This window comes from Xenopus laevis, chromosome 6S (genome assembly GCF_017654675.1).
Source record: "Xenopus laevis strain J_2021 chromosome 6S, Xenopus_laevis_v10.1, whole genome shotgun sequence".
NCBI classification, from domain to species: domain Eukaryota; kingdom Metazoa; phylum Chordata; class Amphibia; order Anura; family Pipidae; genus Xenopus; species Xenopus laevis.
Genome location: NC_054382.1, coordinates 137,104,338 through 137,129,682, shown reverse-complemented (window position 1 = coordinate 137,129,682; position 25,345 = coordinate 137,104,338). Strand labels below are relative to the sequence as shown.

General features: G+C 43.0%; 2 protein-coding genes across 2 annotated transcripts in view; both read left to right on the top strand.

Moving 5' to 3' along the window:
- The first annotated feature begins 3,822 nt into the window (after positions 1 to 3,822).
- LOC108695498 (major facilitator superfamily domain-containing protein 3) lies at positions 3,823 to 8,622 on the top strand. The gene is made up of 5 exons (XM_018224055.2): positions 3,823 to 4,614; positions 5,895 to 6,042; positions 6,768 to 6,904; positions 7,739 to 7,848; positions 8,192 to 8,622. Exons 1-5 carry the CDS (start codon positions 3,933 to 3,935, stop codon positions 8,363 to 8,365), a joined length of 1,251 nt encoding a protein of 416 aa, XP_018079544.1. The 5' UTR covers positions 3,823 to 3,932; the 3' UTR covers positions 8,366 to 8,622.
- Positions 8,623 to 13,796: 5,174 nt separating this feature from the next.
- The window catches only part of nuggc.S (nuclear GTPase, germinal center associated S homeolog), a 47,931-nt gene continuing 36,382 nt past the window's right edge, over positions 13,797 to 25,345 (top strand). The window contains exons 1-5 of the mRNA XM_041568098.1: positions 13,797 to 14,303; positions 18,143 to 18,253; positions 18,683 to 18,876; positions 22,174 to 22,283; positions 24,835 to 24,888. Of these exons, the coding sequence (XP_041424032.1) occupies positions 18,168 to 18,253; positions 18,683 to 18,876; positions 22,174 to 22,283; positions 24,835 to 24,888 (444 nt within the window). The 5' untranslated portion in view covers positions 13,797 to 14,303; positions 18,143 to 18,167. The remainder of the gene's footprint in view (positions 14,304 to 18,142; positions 18,254 to 18,682; positions 18,877 to 22,173; positions 22,284 to 24,834; positions 24,889 to 25,345) is intronic.

Below are 25,345 nucleotides of genomic sequence, written 5' to 3'. Positions count from 1 at the left end.
CAGGTACAAATACTATGTTCCAGGCCAACATTCCTTCATTTAACCAGTAACCTTCTGTGTGGCACTGTATCAAATGCTTTAGTAAAGTCTAAGTAAATCACATCCACTGCCATCCCAGAATCCAGGTCTCTACTTACCTTCTCATAAAAAGAAATTAAGTTAGTCTGGCAAGATCTATTACGCATAAAACCACACACACACTCATAGTATTATGATTTGCTATGAAGTCCAGTATCTTATCCTTTATTAACCCTTTGAAAATCTTTCCTACCACTGACGTCAGACTAACTGGCCTATAGTTTTGAGGCTGAGAACGGGATCCTTTTTGAAGAGACCATTGGTCCAGGCAACATCACATGCAGAGAGTAACACAGGCTGACACTCCCCATAGTGGTGAAATCTCTATCCTGATTCTCTCTCCACTGGGATCCCTACAGGTAATAGGGCCCTGGAGAGACACCTCCAAACTGCCACTCCTATGGCTCACAACTGCTCTTCCCTAACTCATCCCTCTCTCACCACTAGAGTGTCCTGGTACGGGAGCTGCACCTGCCACTATCTAATGCCTCATTCCTGGGGCCCTGTACCCCAACTTTAATTGGGCCCATGCCCAAAGCAGACACCCACCCTGCATTGACGATAACAAGTGATTTATTGAATAATGTGGCAGAAAACAATGTGGGGGCTGTAGAGCAGCACATTGGTTAAAGGAACATATCAGACAACATAGGAATGAGATGACAGTGAGCAATGCTGTAGGGTGATTGCACCCCGGAACATGGATTAGTTATAATGTGTTATAGACTGAGCCTGGAGAGGCATCACTGCCACAGTCTTGTGTTTGTCTCTATTGGGCTTAGGTAATGGGGTGCTTTGGTGGGTAGTGGGGGGACAGCTTGTAGCAGCAGGTGGGGCTCCCGCTTGGGGTTTATTTTCACAGCAGACACAATACACAGGCGCAAGTCCAATGCAGAAGATAAAAAACAATAAAGTGTCACCAGATTAGAGTGTAAATTAGAGCAATTCAACCCCACTGACCCCCCACAGCGCACCCACTGCCACTAGAGTTTCTTCCTCTTCAGAAATTCTTTACTCGCCAGTGGTGGAGGCGGGAACAAAAGGGCAGGGCGTGACATAAAGGACTGGACAGTGATGTAACAAGGGGCGGAGCCATGTGCCACAAAAGGGGCGGAGCCACGTCACACAATGGCCAGAAGACTGAGAAAAGGTTCCAGAGGAGGGTCATAGACTTTTGTTAAGGATATTACACATTTACTACAACTACATCACACCTCCTTTTTCGGAGGGACAGTCCCTCTTTTGACAGCTCAACCCGCAGTCCCTCATTTGTACTGGAAAGTCCCTCTTTTCTCTGCACTGAACAGCCAGAAAAAGAAACAAAGTTTCTCACTTAATTGGCTTTTAGCAGAGAGCCCAGAACAGCCAACAGGTGCAAATAAGATACTTTGTAACAATTTTGAGACACAAAAACACAGTTTAGATAAGGAGAAATATTTTCAAACTTTCATTATCTGACAAATTTTGTGGTCAAAAAATTGCTGCGCTACGTGCGGGAAAAAATTTTTTGTCCCTCTTTTTACTTCCAAAATGTTGGGAGGTATGATACTTGGGAGGTGTGATACATTGCTGGTAAATTAATAATATGGGCCCCTGGCAAGCGCTGAGTAATTGCCCAGAGCTCTTGCAGCCCCTCTTCCCCTGGGGCCAATACCTCAGCCTGGGGGCAATACACCTACATACCTCCCAACATTTTGGAAGTAAAAAGAGGGACAAAAATTTTTTCCCGCACGTAGCGCAGCAATTTTTTGACCACAAAATTTGGCAGGTTATGAAAGTTTGAAAATATTTCTCCTTATCTAAACTGTGTTTTTGTGTCTCAAAATTGTTACAAAGTATCTTATTTGCACCTGTTGGCTGTTCTGGGCTCTCTGCTAAAAGCCAATTAAGTGAGAAACTTTGTTTCTTTTTCTGGCTGTTCAGTGCAGAGAAAAGAGGGACTTTCCAGTACAAATGAGGGACTGCGGGTTGAGCTGTCAAAAGAGGGACTGTCCCTCGTTAAAAGGGACAGTTGGGAGGTCTGCACCTGCCCTCACACACACAATCCCCCAACCTCCCAGTATTTCATATAAAAACGTTTTATTGAAGTTTTACAACAATAAGACCTAGAAGATGAGGAGATGGATATGTACTTGGGCCAATGACACCCTTTCATTTCTGGAGCACTTGCGACGTTAACCCTGTGTGTGCCACTGCTCTTTATTCTAACAAGAGAAAAGTCACTTACTGTGCCAATGACTGTGGATCTTTTAGCAACATTGTTTTTTAAGAGTTTCAGGCACAGGTGTCTGTGTGACGTGAGACAAGTACGTACCTTCTGACGTCACTTAGTGCCCGTATGTTACACGCAGGGGCGGGAGCAGGGCACGTGACATGATTACTGTGACGTCACTCCCACTGACAACTCCAGTGATTCAATATACACCGCATAAACTCGTCTCCACATACACAGTCACGGGGAGTGGGTGTAGCAAGATGGCCGCCGCTATCTGGTCACACCGGAAGTCTCAGTCAGGTGATCAGCGAAACATGGCTTCCGCCTGTACATGTGGAACACAGTCCCGGAAGTGAGTGTCTTGCCTTCTCTAAACGGTTATTATTATTATTTCCTTATCAGGGAACCCAATAACGTGTGTGGCTGATGTTCCCCCAGTGCTTTGTAGCAAATCATTGGCTGTTTATGCATCACTTCCTCTTCTTCTATTTCCTCTTAGTAATAAAAGGCAGTTGTTTAGAGCAGCCCCCCCCATGTAGCTGAGCAGAGATTCCAAGGCCCCTCCCCTTCTAGAATGCAAGCTCTTCAGGGCACAGCACTTTTATACTGTTCTTCTTTCTCTATGTTCAATGTATAAAACCAATTACTCATTTCCTCCCCCCATGAAGGAGTTGCCAGGCTGGTGGGACAAATTGATGGGAGGACTGAGGGGATTATAGAGACATTGGGGATTATGGGGGTGGCAGGAAGCCCAGCGGAACCCAAACGTATAACAAAGGGACGTGCGCTAAATCCCCAGAGCTTCAGTGGAAACCTGAGTATGAACAGGGGAGGGGTTGGTCTGGGGGTATCACAATGTAAATCCCAGTCTGTCAGACATGTGATTACTTTTTATCCAGCACTGAGTCCAAGATAATGAATAAAATTACAAATTTGACCCTTGCACAATATCTCTGTGCCAGTGACGATGCCCAACGTTTCCACAATCTTCCCTCCTCACTTTAACATTTCTCCATTGTAGTTCTGCATTGGACAGCGAGTAGAACCTTCTGTTCATCAGCGAGTAGAACCTTCTGTTCATCAGCGAGTAGAACCTTCTGTTCATCAGCGAGTAGAACCTTCTGTTCATCAGCGAGTAGAACCTTCTGTTCATCAGCGAGTAGAACCTTCTGTTCATCAGCGAGTAGAACCTTCTGTTCATCAGCGAGTAGAACCTTCTGTTCATCAGCGAGTAGAACCTTCTGTTCATCAGCGAGTAGAACCTTCTGTTCATCAGCGAGTAGAACCTTCTGTTCATCAGCGAGTAGAACCTTCTGTTCATCAGCAAGTAGAACCTTCTGTTCATCAGCGAGTAGAACCTTCCACTGGACAGCGAGTAAATCCTTGCGTTGGACAGCGAGTAGAATCTCCACCTTTATTTGAACAAGAGCCTTCTGAGATGTCTGAATGTGCTTAATCCTTACATCTGCCCCTTCCTGCACTTTATCTTATCCCATTGATAATATCTACCGCTATTTCTTCCACTAACTGATAGTGTTTTTCCGTAACCCATTTCTCCTCCTTTATTGGCCCAGAGATCACACTATTATTGGGTGGGGTGATATCTAATGTGTCCCTCGTTTTCTCATTCCCCTTCACTATGTCCAACACGTACGTCCTGCTGGGTGTTCTGTACCTGGTACAGGGATTCCCTTATGGGCTTCAGTCTGGCCTCCTCCCAGTCCTGCTGAGAACTAAAGGGCTGTCTCTGTCCCACATTGGACTGACCAGAATCCTCTACTTACCATGGCTGCTCAAGGTGCTTTGGTCTCCATTGATAGACAGACACTGGAGCCGCAGGACATGGTTGTTGCTCAGTAACGGAGGGTTGTCCATCTGTTGCCTTCTGTGCTCCCTGCTGCCTCCTGGAGCCGACTTCTCACTCCTTGCCTGGCTCCTCTTCCTCATGCACGTGATGTCCTCCCTGCAGGATGTGGTAGTAGATGCCGTGGCAGTGGCAGCTCTGACCCAGGAGCAGGTGGGGCTGGGAAATTCTCTCCAAGTGGTGGCCTATAAGTTGGGCTCAGTTATTGCAGGAGGGGGAGCCCTGACTGTACTAGAGCTCGTTGGCTGGAGAACGGTCTTCCTGCTGCTGACATTGGGGTATGTGCTGGCCACGCTCTGTGCTTTATCTACAGGAGCCATTCAGAGCCCAAATCCAGAACATCCAAAAGACCAGAAAAAGCCACTGAACAGGACAAAGCTGAGAGATTTGGTTGGAAAAGTGTTTCAAGTGCCCGGCACATCATGGGCTGCTGTCTACGTCCTTATCTACAAACTTGGTATGCTCCTTTATCTTCTGCTATCTTACCCCTGTAGAACATATGTGATCTCCCAAATTACCCCTGTAGAAAGATGGGATCTCCCAAGTTACCCCTATAGAACGTATGTGATCTCCCGAGTCATCCCTGTAGATCGTATGTGATCTCCCGAGTTACCCCTGAATGTATGGGATCTCCCGAGTTACCCCTGTAGAACGTATGTGATCTCCCGAGTCATCCCTGTAGAATGTATGTGATCTCCTGAGTTAACCCTGTAGAACGTATGTGATCTCCCGAGTTACCCCTGTAGAACGTATGTGATCTCCCGAGTTACCCCTGTAGAACGTATGTGATCTCCCGAGTTACCCCTGTAGAACGTATGTGATCTCCCGAGTCATCCCTGTAGAATGTATGTGATCTCCCGAGTTACCCCTGTAGAACGTATGTGATCTCCCGAGTTACCCCTGTAGAACGTATGTGATCTCCCGAGTTACCCCTGTAGTTCGTATGTGATCTCCCGAGTTACCCCTGAATGTATGGGATCTCCCGAGTTACCCCTGTAGAACGTATGTGATCTCCCGAGTTACCCCTGTAGAACGTATGTGATCTCCCGAGTTACCCCTGTAGAACGTATGTGATCTCCCGAGTTACCCCTGTAGTTCGTATGTGATCTCCCGAGTTACCCCTGAATGTATGGGATCTCCCGAGTTACCCCTGTAGAACGTATGTGATCTCCCGAGTCATCCCTGTAGAATGTATGTGATCTCCTGAGTTAACCCTGTAGAACGTATGTGATCTCCCGAGTTACCCCTGTAGAACGTATGTGATCTCCCGAGTTACCCCTGTAGAACGTATGTGATCTCCCGAGTTACCCCTGTAGAACGTATGTGATCTCCCGAGTTACCCCTGTAGAACGTATGTGATCTCCCAAGTTACCCCTGTAGAACGTATGTGATCTCCCGAGTCATCCCTGTAGAATGTATGTGATCTCCTGAGTTAACCCTGTAGAACGTATGTGATCTCCCGAGTTACCCCTGTAGAACGTATGTGATCTCCCGAGTTACCCCTGTAGAACGTATGTGATCTCCCAAGTTACCCCTGTAGAACACTTCATCAGGGAAAGGGATAAAGGGCCCCACATGTACTTGGCCTTCCTCTGAAAGATTGGCATAACGTGGTGGGAGAGACCATTCACGGATGATCTAACAGTATGTTCCTATTGATGGATGGCAGCACAGTATGAAATGACAGGGGAAGTTTACCCTCAGGGTGTATCTAATGGTATGTTCCTGTTTGTGCAGGGGAGCAGGGATCTCTGAGTATGGTTCCTCTGTTGCTATTGGACCACGGAGTTTCTCCAGCTGAGCTCGGGCTCTGGAACGGCATTGTCTCACTGGGACTCTCTATTGCTGGCTCTGCCCTTGGTGGGGCTTTGCTTTCCCAGGGCAGGTAAATTGGCATTTGTATATACTGTGTCTTAATAATAACCCAAACATAGTCACACAGCTTGAAGAAAGACTCACGTCCATCCAGTCCAGCCTTATATTTATATAAAACTGCCCAACTGATAAAGAGGAATGCAACCCCCCTTCTGAAGCCTCCCCAGCTGGTGATGGATACAGAATGGTTGGAGGGGTAAAATGGGAAGGACTTGCACCCAACATTCTGTACAGTGTATCCCTACAGGTTATGCCTCGGGGAATAAAGGGACAAGTAAGATACAAGCTATACGTGTATGTAAGTGGAAGGTGATGTTGGAGAAAGAGGTAGGTGGCCATTACAACATATGATCACTGTGTATAAATCTATATAAGGAGCTAATTGAATCTTTGCTGCCTCTTGGCCAGTAGATCAGAAGGGCCTCCCTTGAAATGAGAATAAAAGAAGTTCTGAAATGTTATTTTTTGGGCTAACCCAGCACTTGTCTCTCCCTGAAGACCAGGGTTTTTGGGGCAAGGGGGGTTTGCCTTCCTCTCAATTTCCTAGAATCATGAGGCTGATGTTAAACCATCAGAAACAGAGTCGATTGCTTCTCCTGCACGGTGTTCCTATGGTTCTCCCTCCTTCTCCCCAGCACCAGACTCCACTTCAAGTTCTGATTCCCACACCCAGGAACCATCTCCATGTGCATTTAAGCCAATATATTTCATTTACCTTCACTGTCTCTTCCTCAGGTCTCTGCTAATGGTATTGAGGGCACTTTTATCTCTGCGGCTCCTCTGTCTTGTGTGTCAGACACTCCTTCTTTCAGCAATGGGTGCCAGTGCCCCAGACAGCACCCCGATTATGGGAGATAGCAGCACTCTGAATGGTGAGTCTGACATACTAACTACTCCATTTCCAGAATGGGCTGCTCTCTGCTGAGCAAGCAGGAGACCCAGATAGATATAGAACTGTCTATGCATCTTGGCCAGAATTGTGGTCATCATTTCATGTATTTACCCACAAGACACATACTGACAGATATGATTGATGGACATCCCATATAGGTGCTTATATATATCCCATATAAAGGAATTGGTGCCCTGCTAGAGGTGGGTGCCAACCCACAGGATGCAACAGGTAAGTGTCCCTACGCTTTATGGGGTCGATTTATCAAAGAGTGAAGTTAGAGATCTCCACAGTCCGCAGAGTGAAATACCACCTCTCTCCATTCATTTCTGTGGGATATTTAACGGCGTATTTATCAAATGATGAACTTTCACTATCACCCTTGACTGTGGAGACTCTTTGATAAATCTTCCCCTATATGTGGCCTGTGTGTGAGCAAGTTCATATAGAAGATCCCATAGGGTAGTGGCGACATCTCACTGGTATTAGAAACTAGAAGTTCTTTTCTGGTTGTTTCTCCAGCCCTTCCGATGAATAGTGAGGGGCACAGTGTATTCCAGGGGCACAGTTGCCCAATACTTATTGTTGCAGAAGATTGGGGAGTCTTTGTTCATTTTGTACTTTTGCACATCAAGGTTCTTTCCCAGGTTTATTCCCTTCCCAAACCTGACCAGTAATAAGTCGTGCCCCAAACAAAGCTCTTCTGCTACTTACCCACTCCCACCAGTTTAACCCTGCAGTCTAACCACGGGCATCTGTCTGTCTCTAGGGATCTGTCTGTTTCTGTCTCACATTGTACGTTTTTGCCCCGCAGGCCTGGTGCTTCTTACCCTGGTGGTGCAACATTTCATGGCTGGAGTCATCACCACGCTCACATTCAGCCTCATGATGCACTGCACCCGGCAAGCTCAGCACCATGTTCAGGTATGGGGGCGCCATGGGGGGGGATAGGCAGGTGGGATAACACCCCACATATGTACCCAAATACCACACAGATGCCTCAGGAAGGCTAGCTGCTATTGCTGTGAGTGGCAGAGAGGGGGGAGCATTTGGCCCTCCATACAGACACTGGGGCTCATTTATAAACTTTGCGCAAGGCACATTGGTTCCAAAGTGAATATATTTGCCCTGTGCATATTCCACAGCACTGTACAATAGATGGGTGTTTATATATAACATACACAAGCAATACAAGAGGTCGAAGTGTCTGATTGGTCAGTACATGAGCTGCTACCAACACTGTAACCCCGTGTGACTCTCTCCCCAGGCCTCTCACTACAGCCTCCTCTCCTCCGCTGAGGTTCTGGGAAAGGTTCTCTTTGGAGCAGTTTCAGGGATTGCTGTTGACTCTCTGGGGGTGTCCCTGTCCTTCTGTGTGTTCATCTGCCTGTCCTGTTTGCCCCTGCTCCACCTGCACCGAGTCCCCCTCTTCCTGGACTGAGCCCCCGGCACAGAGACTTACTGGCACAACCACAAACCTACTGGGCCAGGACATTACTCCACATGAACTTGCACCCATTCCACATGATTTGGGGGGCAGTGAGCTCTCAGTACAACTGTACAACATGATTTTGGAGGTGTGGAGAGATGTTCTTATAAATCACAGTATAACTAATGCCAAAATCCAAACTGCAAGCTGCACATTCCCCTTAAACTGGGGCTTACACCATATTCCAATAAACATTGTTTCCCCTTTCATTTGATGTTGTGATACACAGAGTATTTGAGTAGGATGAAACCCCAGTAATGTACCCAGATACTGAGCCCATGTCCCTGTCCTCCTTTATCCACTCATGCACCTTTATCCACTCATGCACCTTTATCCACTCATGCACCTTTATCCACTCATGCACCTTTATCCACTCATGCACCTTTATTCATAGCAACTGGCACTAACACCCATCTCTTCTCAAGCTCCCACCTTTACATCGTAACTCAGATTGAAAAAAGATACACGACATCAAGTTCAGCCTTTTATATCTGTATATTACCTGCCCAACTGCTACTGATCCACAGGAACCAACTACCCTTCTGAACCCTCTCCAGTTTGCCTCAGACTCAGAGTATGTTATAGACCCCCTAATGTAAGTGACGAGGAGGAGGAGAAGCTCCTAATGCAAATAGAAAAGGCTGCTAGTTTGGGTAAAGTAATGATAATGGGGGATTTTAATTACCCAGATATTGACTGGAGCAACAGTACTGCCAGATCAGTTAATGGGAACAAGTTTATAAACTGTTACATGACAATTTTATGGCTCAGGTTGTTGAGGAGCCAACCAGAAAAAATGCTATTGTGGATCTAGTGATCTCTAATGAGCCAGAACTTATAGCAAATGTGCAAGTCATTGAACCCCTGGGTAATAGTGACCATAATGTTATATCATTTAATGTCTGGTGCAAAAAACAAATATATACTGGGGCAACAAAAACCAGGAATTTTAGCAAAGCTAATTTTAGTGCCTTGAAGGCTGCCCTACAGAGTATTGATTGGGGCATTAGGTTTTCAGCTAAAAACACAGAACAGAAATGGTTGTCCTTTAAACTGATATTAAATCATTACTGTTCTCAATTTATTCCCTTAAGGACTAAACGTAGAAGCTCTAAGAATCATCCTGTGTGGCTTAATACAGAAGTAAAGAAGTTAATGGGAAAGAAGAGAAAGGCATTTAATAACTACAAATCTGTAGGGACAGAAGCTGCATTTAATGAATATAAACACTGTAATAAATGTTGTAAATCAGCAATCCGGAAGGCTAAGAAAAGAAATGAAGAGTTAATTGCGGTGGAGGTGAAATCTAACCCTATATTTTTAAATATATTAATAGTAAAAAGATGCAGGTTGAGAGTGTTGCTCCATTAAATAATGGTACCAGTATGGTTGTAACAGATACAGAAAAGGCAAATGTGTTAAATCAGTTCTTTTCTTCAGTGTATACAATAGAGGAGTGTGAGTTCCCAGGCTCACTTAATAACTGCACTAATGGTTCAGCTCAATCTAGTCAGTGGCTGACTCAGGATATGATTCATAAAGCTTTAATACAAATTAATGTAAACAAGGCTCCAGGGCCTGATGGCATACACCCCCGGGTTCTAAGAGAGCTTAGTTCAGTTTTAGACCAGCCCCTATCTCTGATTTTCTCTGATTCACTTTCATTTGGTATGGTGCCTATGGATTGGAGAAAAGCTGATGTTATTCCAATATTTAAAAAGGGATTATGATCTCAGCCTGGCAATTATAGGCCAGGAAGTCTGACATCTGTGGTGGGCAAATTATTTGAAGGCTTGTTAAGGGATCACATTCAAAATGTTGTCCTAGTGAATGGCATTATGAGCAGCAATCAGCATGGCTTTATGAAGGATAGGTCATGTCAGACGAATTTGATTGCATTTTATGATGTGGTAAGTAAGATTCTGGACAGTGGGGGGGGCAGTAGATCTATTTGGATTTTGCCAAAGCGTTTGATACTGTGCCCCACAAACGACTGCTTTCTAAACTAAGGTCTGTTGGGCTTAATGAAGTCGTTTGCACATGGATAGGAAACTGGCTACAGGATCGGGTACAGAGGGTGGTTGTTAATGGGACATTCTCTACTTGGAGTAAGGTTCTTAGTGGGGTCCCCCAGGGCTCAGTATTGGGGCCACTTTTATTTAACTTGTTCATTAATGACTTAGGGGAGGGGATTGTAAGTAATGTATCAGTGTTTGCAGATGACACAAAACTATCAGCCCAATTAATTCCATCCAGGATGTGGCACTTGCAACAGGATCTTGACAAACTGGCAATCTGGGCAGCTAAGTGGCAAATGAGATTCAATGTTGATAAATGTAAAGTCCTGCACCTGGGATGTAACAATATCCACTTATACCCTTAATGGGACTGCACTAGGCAAATCCATAATGGAGACGGAGCTTGGAGTCCTTGTAGATAATAAACTTGTCTGTAGCAAGCAATGCCAGTCAGCAGCATCAAGGGCAAATAAGGGCTTGACTTGTATTAAAAGGATAGGTCATGGCAAGGCCACAAAGGCTCGGGCCTAGGGCAGCAAAATATCAGGCTGCTACGGAGCACTGGGGAGAAGCAGGTCCCCAGAGATCCAGCGCATGCATGCTCGAGCTCGCAGGGGGAGGTTGGTGTGTTTGCAGGAGGAGAGGGTTATTCTTCCCTACAAGGACATTTCAAAAGGGGCAATTAAAGGGCGATATGATCACTATATATAAATATATAAGGGGGATATGATCACTATATATAAATATATAAGGGGGATATGATCACTATATATAAATATATAAGGGGGATATGATCACTATATATAAATATATAAAGGGGATATAATCACTATATATAAATATATAAGGGGGATATGATCACTATATATAAATATATAAAGGGGATATGATCACTATATATAAATATATAAGGGGATATGATCACTATATATAAATATATAAGGGGGATATGATCACTATATATAAATATATAAGGGGATATGATCACTATATATAAATATATAAGGGGATATGATCACTATATATAAATATATAAGGGGGATATGATCACTATATATAAATATATAAGGGGGATATGATCACTATATATAAATATATAAGGGGGATATGATCACTATATATAAATATATAAGGGGATATGATCACTATATATAAATATATAAGGGGATATGATCACTATATATAAATATATAAGGGGATATGATCACTATATATAAATATATAAGGGGGATATGATCACTATATATAAATATATAAGGGGATATGATCACTATATATAAATATATAAGGGGATATGATCACTATATATAAATATATAAGGGGGATATGATCACTATATATAAATATATAAGGGGATATGATCACTATATATAAATATATAAGGGGATATGATCACTATATATAAATATATAAGGGGGATATGATCACTATATATAAATATATAAGGGGATATGATCACTATATATAAATATATAAGGGGGATATGATCACTATATATAAATATATAAGGGGATATGATCACTATATATAAATATATAAGGGGATATGATCACTATATATAAATATATAAGGGGATATGATCACTATATATAAATATATAAGGGGGATATGATCACTATATATAAATATATAAGGGGATATGATCACTATATATAAATATATAAGGGGGATATGATCACTATATATAAATATATAAGGGGATATGATCACTATATATAAATATATAAGGGGGATATGATCACTATATATAAATATATAAGGGACAGTAATGAAATAGAGAAAGTACAGAGAAGAGCGACTAAGCTGATAAAGGGAATGGAAGGAATCAGTTATGGGGAAAGTCAAGTTGGATTTTATAGTTTTTGTATTGTTTAATACAGACTTTCTCTAACTCTGCAAAACCAGTGGCTGCAGCAAAATAATCCTCCAAATAGAATCCCAGTTTATCTGTTTAAATCTGGCTCCATGATTTTTGTCCCTGCAGCTGGAGTTGGAAACAGTAAATGGGATGTAAAGAGAAAAATAAAATCAAATACATATCTCTACACAGTCACTGACTGCTCTACAGGGAAACAAGCAAAGCTGCTTGCTTGACTTCTGCATGTAAATGAAGCAGTAAATGAAGGGAGAATTTGACTGCATACAGTCAGATTTATTATACATACGGTACATATTTTTAATTAAAGTGTATTGGAGATAGGTTTCTTTTTCATTAAAGAAAGTAAAAAAGGAGGGGTCGGATGCTTTATTCACCAGTAGCTCCTCCCAGCAGACAGGAGGGAGCCAATGAGATTAGAGGAAGGAAAGGAGTGTTACAGGGAGAGCTGGGAAGTGAATCAGGGGTACAGGCTGATACATTAGATAGGTACAAGGAAGGGTCGGATGCTTTATTCACCAGTAGCTCCTCCCAGCAGACAGGAGGGAGCCAATGAGATTAGAGGAGGGAAAGGGGTGTTACAGGGAGAGCTGGGAAGTGAATCAGGGGTACAGGCTGATACATTAGATAGGTACAAGGAAGGGTCGGATGCTTTATTCACCAGTAGCTCCTCCCAGCAGACAGGAGGGAGCCAATGAGATTAGAGGAAAGGGGTGTTACAGGGAGAGCTGGGAAGTGAATCAGGGGTACAGGCTGATACATTAGATAGGTACAAGGAAGGGTCGGATGCTTTATTCACCAGTAGCTCCTCCCAGCAGACAGGAGGGAGCCAATGAGATTAGAGGAGGGAAAGGGGTGTTACAGGGAGAGCTGGGAAGGGAATCAGGGGTACAGGCTGATACATTAGATAGGTACAAGGAAGGGTCGGATGCTTTATTCACCAGTAGCTCCTCCCAGCAGACAGGAGGGAGCCAATGAGATTAGAGGAGGGAAAGGGGTGTTACAGGGAGAGCTGGGAAGTGAATCAGGGGTACAGGCTGATACATTAGATAGGTATAAGAAGGGGTTGGATGGTGTTTAGCAAGTGAGGGAATACAGGGATAGGGAAGATAGCTCATAGTACAAGTTAATTCAGGGACTGATCCCATTGTATCTTGGAGTCAGGAAGGCCATCAAAAATCACGGGGTTCGTAGAACAACATTTCATGTGGGGCGTCCTTGGGACAGTGGGTATGAGGGCAGTGGGGAATAGTATGTGGGGCGTCGAAGCCCTTCCTCTGGGTTCCTTTTATAGGCCGGTGCACCTTTATGTCTGGCTGAGACCGGACGGGGGTCCATGACGTCAGTGGGCGTGTTGGTGACGTCAGTGGGCGGGGCTATGTCGCAGAGATCAGCGGTTGGCCGATCGCCGTGTCAATCAAGGGAATCCCGCCCGGTTTTCTTTATTTGGAAAACCGGGCAGGAAGTATAGGCCCAGGCAGCCCCTCAAAATACCTGGCTGTCCGGGTCAAAACCGGACAGGTGGCAACCCTATCTGTCGATGACGTCACAAAAGAGGCGCTCGTGTATATAAGATCAATGTGGAAGTCGGCATTTGGAAGGTCGCAGGTGGGGAGAGCCGTCAGAAGAACTCAACCAGCACCCACCTGTGACCCAGAAAGGATCGTGCAAGGTCGGCCCAAACCTGGCTCCCGCGGGTATCGGGCCGGCCCGCACATCACTACAAAGCAGGGAATAAGGCAAGTGGATAAGTGGCAGAAGCCTCAGGATATTGAGAAGTTTTTTCCTCAGACGTGACTCAGACTCTCTCCCCCCCGCTCTCAGCAAATCACTTTCTGTTTCATTTCTCTGACAGAAACTGAGACCGAGAGCGGAAACTGCTGGACTGTTCCACTGACACACAGGGGTGGGAACTGCAGTGTATCAATAACGGTCCTACTGACACTGACCGGCCAGACCCCCCTCTCTCACCTGTACCGGTGTGGTCTGCTCTCTGGTGAGTAATGGCTTCTCCTCCTCACACTCTCACATTCTCACCTTCTTACTGTTCTGCTCTCACTCACCTTCATAGAGCGTCACCCTGCTGCTCACACTCTCCGATCCTCTCACACCTTCCTTGTAGTGATATGAACATGACAGTATTGATATGAGTGTGACGGTATTGATATGAGTGTGACAGTAGTGATATGAGTGTGACAGTATTGATATGAGTGTGACAGTATTGATATGAGTGTGACAGTATTGATATGAGTGTGACAGTAGTGATATGAGTGTGACAGTATTGATATGAGTTGACTAGTATGATGTGACAGTTATATAGTTGACGTATTGATGAGTGTGACAGTATTGATATGAGTGTGACAGTTATTGATATGAGTATGTGACGTATTGATATGAGTGTGACAGTATTGATATGAGTGTGACAGTATGATATGAGTGTGACAGTATGATATGAGTGACGGTATTGACAGTGATTGATATGAGTGTGACAGGTATTGGATATGAGTGTGACTTAGAGTTTATGAGTGTGACAGTATTGATATGAGTGTGACGAGTATTGATATGAGTGTTGACAGTATTGATATGAGTGTGACAGTAGTGATATGAGTGTGACGTATTGATAGTGTGTGAACGGTATTGATATGAGTGTACATATTCGATATAGTGTGACAGTTTGATATGAGTGTGACAGTATGATATGGAGTGTGACAGTATGATATGTTGACAGTAGTTGACAGGTACCGGTATTGATATGAGTGTGACAGTATTGATATGAGTGTGACAGTATTGATATGAGTGTGACAGTATGATATGAATGAGTGTGACGTATTGATATGATGTGACAGTAGTGATATGTGAAGTGTGACGAGTTGACGTGATTATGAGTGTGACAGGTATTGATATGAGTTTGTGACAGTATTGATGATGAGTGTGACAGTATTGATATGAGTGTGACAGTAGTTGATATGAGTGTGACAGTAGTGATAGAGTTGTGACAGTGATCAGGTCAATATGTACTTGATAGAGTCTATTAATGTGCTTTGATATGTCCCTATTAATTTCATTTATGTTGTTATTTTTGAAGGTCAGTGGTACATTGATTTACAGTATGATATGTGACGATGATATGAGTTGACGTTTGTATGAGTGTGACAGTAGGATAGAGTGTGAATGATAAGTGTGACAGTATGATTGAGGTGACGTATGATAGAGTGTGACAGAGTGATATATGTGAATATTGATATGAGTGTGACAGTAGTGATTGATTGACGTATGATATGAGTGTGACTATTGATATGAGTGTACAGTATGAATGAGTGTGCAGATTGATATGAGGTGACGGTATTGATTTTATGTATGTGACAGTATTGATAGAGTGTGACAGTATTGATATGAGTTGACAGTATTGATATGAGTGGACGGAATTGATAGAGTGTGACAGTATATGATGTGACGTATTGATATGAGTGTGACAGTATGATATGAGTGACAGTAGTGATATGAGTTGACAGTATGATATGAGTGTGGTGAGGTTAATTGATATGAGTGTGACGTATTGATATGGTGTGACGTATTGATATGAGTGTGACAGAGTATATGAGTTGACGTATGATATGAGTGTGAGGTATGATATGAGTGTACATATTGATATGAGTGTGACAGTATGATATGAGTGTGACAGTATGATATGAGTGTGACGTATTGATATGAGGTGACAGTAGTGATATGAGTGTGACGTATTGATATGAGTGTGACAGTATGATATGACGTATTGATATGAGTGTGACAGTATGATATGAGTGTGACGTATTGATATGAGTTGTGACGTATGATATGAGTGACAGTATTGATATGATGTGACGTATGATATGAGTGTGACGTATTGATATGAGTGTGACGTATTGATATGAGTGTGACGTATTGATATGAGTGTGACAGTATGATATGAGTGTGACAGTATGATATGAGTGTGACAGTATTGATATGAAGTGTGAGTATGATATGAGTGTGACGGTATTGATATGAGTTGTGACAGGTATTGATATGAGTGTGGACGTATTGATATGAGTGTGACAGTATGATATGAGTGTGACAGTATTGATATGAGTGTGACAGTATGATATGACATGACAGTATGAATATGAGTGTGCAGTATTGATATGAGTGTGACAGTATTGATATGAGTGTGACGTATTGAATAGAGTGTGACGGTATTGATATGTAGTGTGACAGTATTGATATGAGTGTGACAGTATTGATATGAGTGGACGTATTGATATGAGTGTGACAGTATGATAGAGTGTGACGTATTGATATGTGTGTGACAGTATTGATATGAGTGTGACGGTATTGATATGAGTGTGACAGTATTGATATGAGTGTGACAGTATTGATATGAGTGTGACGGTATTGATATGAGTGTGACAGTATTGATATGAGTGTGACAGTAGTGATATGAGTGTGACAGTATTGATATGAGTGTGACAGTATTGATATGAGTGTGACAGTATTGATATGTGTGTGACAGTATTGATATGAGTGTGACAGTATTGATATGAGTGTGACAGTAGTGATATGAGTGTGACAGTAGTGATATGAGTGTGACAGTATTGATATGAGTGTGACAGTATTGATATGAGTGTGACAGTATTGATATGAGTGTGACAGTATTGATATGAGTGTGACAGTATTGATATGAGTGTGACAGTATTGATATGAGTGTGACAGTATTGATATGTTACGTTTGACGGTGAAGTATTGATATGACAGTGTGACAGTAGTGATATGAGATGTGACGTATTGAAAATGAGTGTGGACAGTAGTTGATATAGTGTGACAGTATTGATAATGAGTGTGACAGTATGATATGAGTTGACAGTATTGATATGAGTTTGACAGTATTGATATGAGTGGGGACAGTATTGATATGAGTGTGACAGTATTGATATAGAGTTGACGTAGTGATATGAGTGTGACAGTATTGATATGAGTGTGACAGTAGTGATATGTGTGTGACGGTATTGATATGAGTGTGACAGTATTGATATGAGTGTGACAGTATTGATATGGTTGTACAGTTGATATGAGTGTGACGGTATTGATATGAGTTGACAGTAGTGATATGAGTGTGACGTATTGATATGAGTGTTGAAGTGTGATATGATGTGACGGTATTGTGATATGAGTGTGACGGTATTGATATGAGTGTGACAGTATTGATATGAGTGTGACAGTAGTGATATGAGTGTGACAGTATTGATATGAGTGTGACAGTAGTGATATGAGTGTGACAGTATTGATATGAGTTTACAGTAGTGATATGAGTGTGACAGTAGTGATATGAGTGTGACGGTATTGATATGAGTGTGACGGTATTGATATGAGTGTGACGGTATTGATATGAGTGTGACAGTAGTGATATGAGTGTGACAGTAGTGATATGAGTGTGAGGGTATTGATATGAGTGTGACGGTATTGATATGAGTGTGACGGTATTGATATGAGTGTGACAGTATTGATATGAGTGTGACAGTATTGATATGAGTGTGACAGTATTGATATGAGTGTGACAGTAGTGATATGAGTGTGACGGTATTGATATGAGTGTGACGGTATTGATATGAGTGTGACGGTATTGATACGAGTGTGACAGTAGTGATATGAGTGTGACAGTATTGATATGTGTGTGACGGTCTGATATAGATCACACTAGTGTTGTTCATGTGTGTGTGACAAGTGCAGAGTGTAAAAAGTGTATCAGACTCAGCACATTAATATTAGTTCAGTGTTAGTGAATGATCTGATGTGTGTGTAACGTCGCATTTCTTGCTGCAGGTGATTATCTCGTTACAAATAAACGATGCACAATGTCTGTACGGCTCCTGGATTCCATCTGCGCAGGATTGGGCTCCAGGGGTCACAGTCTGATACAGCAAATACTATACAGTAAGTTCAGTTTGTTTCATGATCTCCAGGTACAGGCCATGTCACACTTGTTCTTATGGTGGGGGTTCCAGATTTCTCTATCTGTGGGGGCACAGTAATATAGGCTGCATAGGGGGTTTCGCTCTCTCCCTGGGGGGTGTCACAGTAAACAGAAGAGACACAGCAATATACTGTATGAACCCCACATTTGCCTCCCTGAAGTGTGAGTGTCGATAGAACTCACTGAGCTACAGATTAGGAACTACACACTATACACAAGTACACACACTGTGACCCTATATGAGGCTCATAAGGGCATGTCAGGTCTGTGCCTAACTACTCGGGGCAGGCGTATTTATCAATGTTGAGTCACAGCTAAGATGGAGAACGGACCCACAATAAGATTTCTCCATCACCCCATATCTTACAATCTCAATCCTTCTCCTGTAGCTTTTCGAAGCTGGTGACCCTGATTGGGAGGAACACAAATGTAGTGGATTATTTTGCCAATGCGCTGGATACGAATGGAAGAAATTACATTTCGAGGGTTCACTGCCGTATCATCTGCACATCAATCCCCATGAGCTTCAAACTGGTTGATTCCAGCCTCACTGGGGTGTATGTCAATGATGTGCGGATTAATGGTAAGTCTACTTGGGCAACTCTGGGGTGGACTTGCTAAACTTTACTTTTATTTACAAATAAGATGGAACAGAATTGTCCGGTGATGTCGGCTGTGAGTAGGAATAAAGTGTAACAGAAGGGTCCAGTGATGTCCGGATGTGAGTAGGAATAAAGTGTAAGAGAAGGGTCCAGTGATGTCCGGATGTGAGTAGGAATAAAGTGTAACAGAATTGTCCGGTGATGTCGGCTGTGAGTAGGAATAAAGTGTAACAGAATTGTCCAGTGATGTCCGGCTGTGAGTAGGAATAAAGTGTAAGAGAAGGGTCCAGTGATGTCCGGCTGTGAGTAGGAATAAAGTGTAACAGAAGGGTCCGGTGATGTCCGGATGTGAGTAGGAATAAAGTGTAAGAGAAGGGTCCGGTGATGTCCGGATGTGAGTAGGAATAAAGTGTAACAGAAGGGTCCGGTGATGTCGGCTGTGAGTAGGAATAAAGTGTAACAGAAGGGTCCGGTGATGTCGGCTGTGAGTAGGAATAAAGTGTAACAGAATTGTCCAGTGATGTCCGGATGTGAGTAGGAATAAAGTGTAACAGAAGGGTCCGGTGATGTCGGCTGTGAGTAGGAATAAAGTGTAACAGAATTGTCCAGTGATGTCCGGATGTGAGTAGGAATAAAGTGTAACAGAAGGGCCCAGTGATGTCCGGATGTGAGTAGGAATAAAGTGTAACAGAAGGGTCCGGTGATGTCCGGATGTGAGTAGGAATAAAGTGTAACAGAAGGGTCCGGTGATGTCCGGATGTGAGTAGGAATAAAGTGTAACAGAAGGGTCCAGTGATGTCCGGCTGTGAGTAGGAATAAAGTGTAACAGAAGGGTCCGGTGATGTCCGGATGTGAGTAGGAATAAAGTGTAACAGAAGGGTCCGGTGATGTCCGGCTGTGAGTAGGAATAAAGTGTAACAGAATTGTCCGGTGATGTCGGCTGTGAGTAGGAATAAAGTGTAACAGAATTGTCCAGTGATGTCCGGCTGTGAGTAGGAATAAAGTGTAAGAGAAGGGTCCAGTGATGTCCGGCTGTGAGTAGGAATAAAGTGTAACAGAAGGGTCCGGTGATGTCCGGATGTGAGTAGGAATAAAGTGTAACAGAAGGGTCCAGTGATGTCTGGCTGTGAGTAGGAATAAAGTGTAACAGAAGGGTCCGGTGATGTCGGCTGTGAGTAGGAATAAAGTGTAACAGAATTGTCCGGTGATGTCGGCTGTGAGTAGGAATAAAGTGTAACAGAAGGGTCCGGTGATGTCCGGCTGTGAGTAGGAATAAAGTGTAACAGAATTGTCCAGTGATGTCCGGCTGTGAGTAGGAATAAAGTGTAACAGAAGGGTCCAGTGATGTCCGGATGTGAGTAGGAATAAAGTGTAACAGAAGGGACAGTGATGTCCGGCTGTGAGTAGGAATAAAGTGTAACAGAATTGTCCGGTGATGTCGGCTGTGAGTAGGAATAAAGTGTAACAGAAGGGTCCGGTGATGTCCGGCTGTGAGTAGGAATAAAGTGTAACAGAATTGTCCAGTGATGTCCGGCTGTGAGTAGGAATAAAGTGTAACAGAAGGGTCCAGTGATGTCCGGATGTGAGTAGGAATAAAGTGTAACAGAAGGGACAGTGATGTCCGGCTGTGAGTAGGAATAAAGTGTAACAGAAGGGTCCAGTGATGTCCGGCTGTGAGTAGGAATAAAGTGTAACAGAAGGGTCCAGTGATGTCCGCTGTGAGTAGGAATAAAGTGTAACAGAAGGGTCCAGTGATGTCCGGCTGTGAGTAGGAATAAAGTGTAACAGAAGGTCCAGTGATGTCCGGATGTGAGTAGGAATAAAGTGTAACAGAAGGGTCCGGTGATGTCCGGATGTGAGTAGGAATAAAGTGTAACAGAAGGGTCCGGTGATGTCCGGCTGTGAGTAGGAATAAAGTGTAACAGAATTGTCCGGTGATGTCGGCTGTGAGTAGGAATAAAGTGTAACAGAATTGTCCAGTGATGTCCGGCTGTGAGTAGGAATAAAGTGTAAGAGAAGGGTCCAGTGATGTCCGGCTGTGAGTAGGAATAAAGTGTAACAGAAGGGTCCGGTGATGTCCGGATGTGAGTAGGAATAAAGTGTAACAGAAGGGTCCAGTGATGTCTGGCTGTGAGTAGGAATAAAGTGTAACAGAAGGGTCCGGTGATGTCGGCTGTGAGTAGGAATAAAGTGTAACAGAATTGTCCGGTGATGTCGGCTGTGAGTAGGAATAAAGTGTAACAGAAGGGTCCGGTGATGTCCGGCTGTGAGTAGGAATAAAGTGTAACAGAATTGTCCAGTGATGTCCGGCTGTGAGTAGGAATAAAGTGTAACAGAAGGGTCCAGTGATGTCCGGATGTGAGTAGGAATAAAGTGTAACAGAAGGGACAGTGATGTCCGGCTGTGAGTAGGAATAAAGTGTAACAGAATTGTCCGGTGATGTCGGCTGTGAGTAGGAATAAAGTGTAACAGAAGGGTCCGGTGATGTCCGGCTGTGAGTAGGAATAAAGTGTAACAGAATTGTCCAGTGATGTCCGGCTGTGAGTAGGAATAAAGTGTAACAGAAGGGTCCAGTGATGTCCGGATGTGAGTAGGAATAAAGTGTAACAGAAGGGACAGTGATGTCCGGCTGTGAGTAGGAATAAAGTGTAACAGAAGGGTCCAGTGATGTCCGGCTGTGAGTAGGAATAAAGTGTAACAGAAGGGTCCAGTGATGTCCGGCTGTGAGTAGGAATAAAGTGTAACAGAAGGGTCCAGTGATGTCCGGCTGTGAGTAGGAATAAAGTGTAACAGAAGGGTCCAGTGATGTCCGGATGTGAGTAGGAATAAAGTGTAACAGAAGGGTCCAGTGATGTCCGGATGTGAGTAGGAATAAAGTGTAACAGAAGGGTCCGGTGATGTCCGGCTGTGAGTAGGAATAAAGTGTAACAGAAGGGTCCAGTGATGTCCGGCTGTGAGTAGGAATAAAGTGTAACAGAAGGGTCCAGTGATGTCCGGATGTGAGTAGGAATAAAGTGTAACAGAAGGGTCCAGTGATGTCCGGATGTGAGTAGGAATAAAGTGTAAGAGAAGGGTCCAGTGATGTCCGGATGTGAGTAGGAATAAAGTGTAAGAGAAGGGTCCAGTGATGTCCGGCTGTGAGTAGGAATAAAGTGTAACAGAAGGGTCCAGTGATGTCCGGATGTGAGTAGGAATAAAGTGTAACAGAAGGGTCCAGTGATGTTAGTTAGGCTGTGAGTAGGAATAAGATACATCAATGGTTACTTCTGCCATTACAGTTGAGCACTTTCTACATGAAGGAGACACAGTCACATTGGGACACCCAGAAGGTGCCAATATCTGCCCTGGCACCAGAGCTCGTCAGCCTAACTCAGAACTCTACTTTCTGGTAAGTAAATTGTATTTCTTGTTGTTGGTTATATTATATTCATTATGTCATGTAAAATACAGGCTCCTGTCTGTGTGAAATACATTTCAGGCTGGATACTCTCTCTGTTGGGTTTGATTGAAACTAAATAGATTGGGCTGAAATCACTGCTTTTATATTACATTGCTCTTTATATTGTTTTGTATGAAACTAGAAGGGTCATTATGAAAAATATTAATTCAAGCAAAGACATAAATGGCAACATCGTGGATTCCCGGATCATTAGTCACAGTTCATTACACGAGGAATATTTGCAACTAGATTGTTCTACACTGGCTCCTGTGCCCCAGATTATCATACAGGCTTCTAGCCACAGGGTAGGGAAAGGTCACAAACCTCTGGAAGTTTTTCAGCCAAGCTAAATATTTCTAGTGTGACAGCAGCACAGGCACATACTTATAACTGGGACCAGTGTATCATCATTACTGTACTGGGAAATGTATGGAAATGCTCATTTATCATCCCTTTATCATTGATTCATATGGAGGGTGAGAAACTGTGTATCCTGTGCTTGAATGGCTGCCCCCATGGCTACACAGCAGCTTGTTTATATAAACTATAGTAGTACTTATCTGTTATCTACTGTGTATCCTGTGCTTGAATGGCTGCCCCCATGGCTACACAGCAGCTTGTTTATATAAACTATAGTAGTACTTATCTGTTATCTACTGTGTATCCTGTGCTTGAATGGCTGCCCCCATGGCTACACAGCAGCTTGTTTATATAAACTATAGTAGTACTTATCTGTTATCTACTGTGTATCCTGTGCTTGAATGGCTGTCCCATGGCTACACAGCAGCTTGTTTATATAAACTATAGTAGTACTTATCTGTTATCTACTGTGTATCCTGTGCTTGAATGGCTGCCCCCATGGCTACACAGCAGCTTGTTTATATAAACTATAGTAGTACTTATCTGTTATCTACTGTGTATCCTGTGCTTGAATGGCTGCCCCCATGGCTACACAGCAGCTTGTTTATATAAACTATAGTAGTACTTATCTGTTATCTACTGTGTATCCTGTGCTTGAATGGCTGCCCCCATGGCTACACAGCAGCTTGTTTATATAAACTATAGTAGTACTTATCTGTTATCTACTGTGTATCCTGTGCTTGAATGGCTGTCCCCATGGCTACACAGCAGCTTGTTTATATAAACTATAGTAGTACTTATCTGTTATCTACTGTGTATCCTGTGCTTGAATGGCTGCCCCCATGGCTACACAGCAGCTTGTTTATATAAACTATAGTAGTACTTATCTGTTATCTACTGTGTATCCTGTGCTTGAATGGCTGCCCCCATGGCTACACAGCAGTTTGTTTATATAAACTATAGTAGTACTTATCTGTTATCTACTGTGTATCCTGTGCTTGAATGGCTGCCCCCATGGCTACACAGCAGCTTGTTTATATAAACTATAGTAATACTTATCTGTTATCTACTGTGTATCCTGTGCTTGAATGGCTGCCCCCATGGCTACACAGAAGCTTGTTTATATAAACTATAGTAGTACTTATCTGTTATCTACTGTGTATCCTGTGCTTGAATGGCTGTCCCCATGGCTACACAGCAGCTTGTTTATATAAACTATAGTAGTACTTATCTGTTATCTACTGTGTATCCTGTGCTTGAATGGCTGCCCCCCATGGCTACACAGCAGCCTGTTTATATAAACTATAGTAGTACTTATCTGTTATCTACTGTGTATCCTGTGCTTGAATGGCTGCCCCCATGGCTACACAGCAGCTTGTTTATATAAACTATAGTAGTACTTATCTATTATCTACTGTGTATCCTGTGCTTGAATGGCTGCCCCCATGGCTACACAGCAGCTTGTTTATATAAACTATAGTAGTACTTATCTGTTATCTACTGTGTATCCTGTGCTTGAATGACTGCCCCCATGGCTACACAGCAGCTTGTTTATATAAACTATAGTAGTACTTATCTGTTATCTACTGTGTATCCTGTGCTTGAATGGCTGCCCCCCCATGGCTACACAGCAGCCTGTTTATATAAACTATAGTAGTACTTATCTGTTATCTACTGTGTATCCTGTGCTTGAATGGCTGCCCCCCCATGGCTACACAGCAGCCTGTTTATATAAACTATAGTAGTACTTATCTGTTATCTACTGTGTATCCTGTGCTTGAATGGCTGCCCCCATGGCTACACAGCAGCTTGTTTATATAAACTATAGTATTACTTATCTGTTATCTACTGTGTATCCTGTGCTTGAATGGCTGCCCCCATGGCTACACAGCAGCTTATAAACTGTAGTATTATAAACTATAGTAAAGTTTCTGAAGCAAACACAGAACTTTTATTAGGGTAACAATACATTATATAACATGATATTGTAATTACTTTAGTTCTTATAATATATTACTATAGAATAAAGCAACACATTGGTATCATTAGGTAAGGGAATGGTGGGAGTAGCTGCAGCTGAATATTAAAGTAATAGCTGGAGTATAACTGTGTGTCCTGTGTTTGCTCCTGTACTTTACAGTTTGAACATTGTCTCTGCACGATGGAGCAGTTGTCTGCTGATGGCTCGTCTCAGGTATTTACATTCAAGTTGTAGTTGCATCAAGTCTTGTATGTATAGGGCTCTAGTAATGTGGCAATATCTCTGTTTTGGTTTCAGTTTGGGGCTAAAAGATTATGTTCCTGATATAAAAAATGTTGAGCCATTGTCTGTCTGTCTGTCTAGATGAATCTGCAGCCCCTACAGTTTAATCAAGAAATGGATCTGATTAATTAGGCCCAATGTGTGTCCCTTCAGTCAGTCCTACTCATTCTCTCTTGCTAAAGAACAGGAATCAGCAAGGAGAATGTCTTACCCAGTGTATAACATGAACACAAAGTCGATTTTCATAGAATGCAGAATACTGACTGTTTGTGAGACAGGAGAAGGCCTAGTGCAATATGTAATAAGATCACAAATTACATAATACTGACACACAGTAGACATTTACAATGATTATTCCTTATATGTAGAGGGGACTATGATTCACAAT

Excerpts from the sequence above, each read along its gene's own strand:
- LOC108695498 (XM_018224055.2), top strand. The coding sequence starts at position 3,933 with ATGTCCAACACGTACGTCCTGCTGGGTGTTCTGTACCTGGTACAGGGA. Across the intron at positions 4,615-5,894 it reads CGTCCTTATCTACAAACTTG|GGGAGCAGGGATCTCTGAGT; the intron begins GTATGCTCCTTT and ends CTGTTTGTGCAG. Across the intron at positions 6,905-7,738 it reads AGATAGCAGCACTCTGAATG|GCCTGGTGCTTCTTACCCTG; the intron begins GTGAGTCTGACA and ends TTTGCCCCGCAG.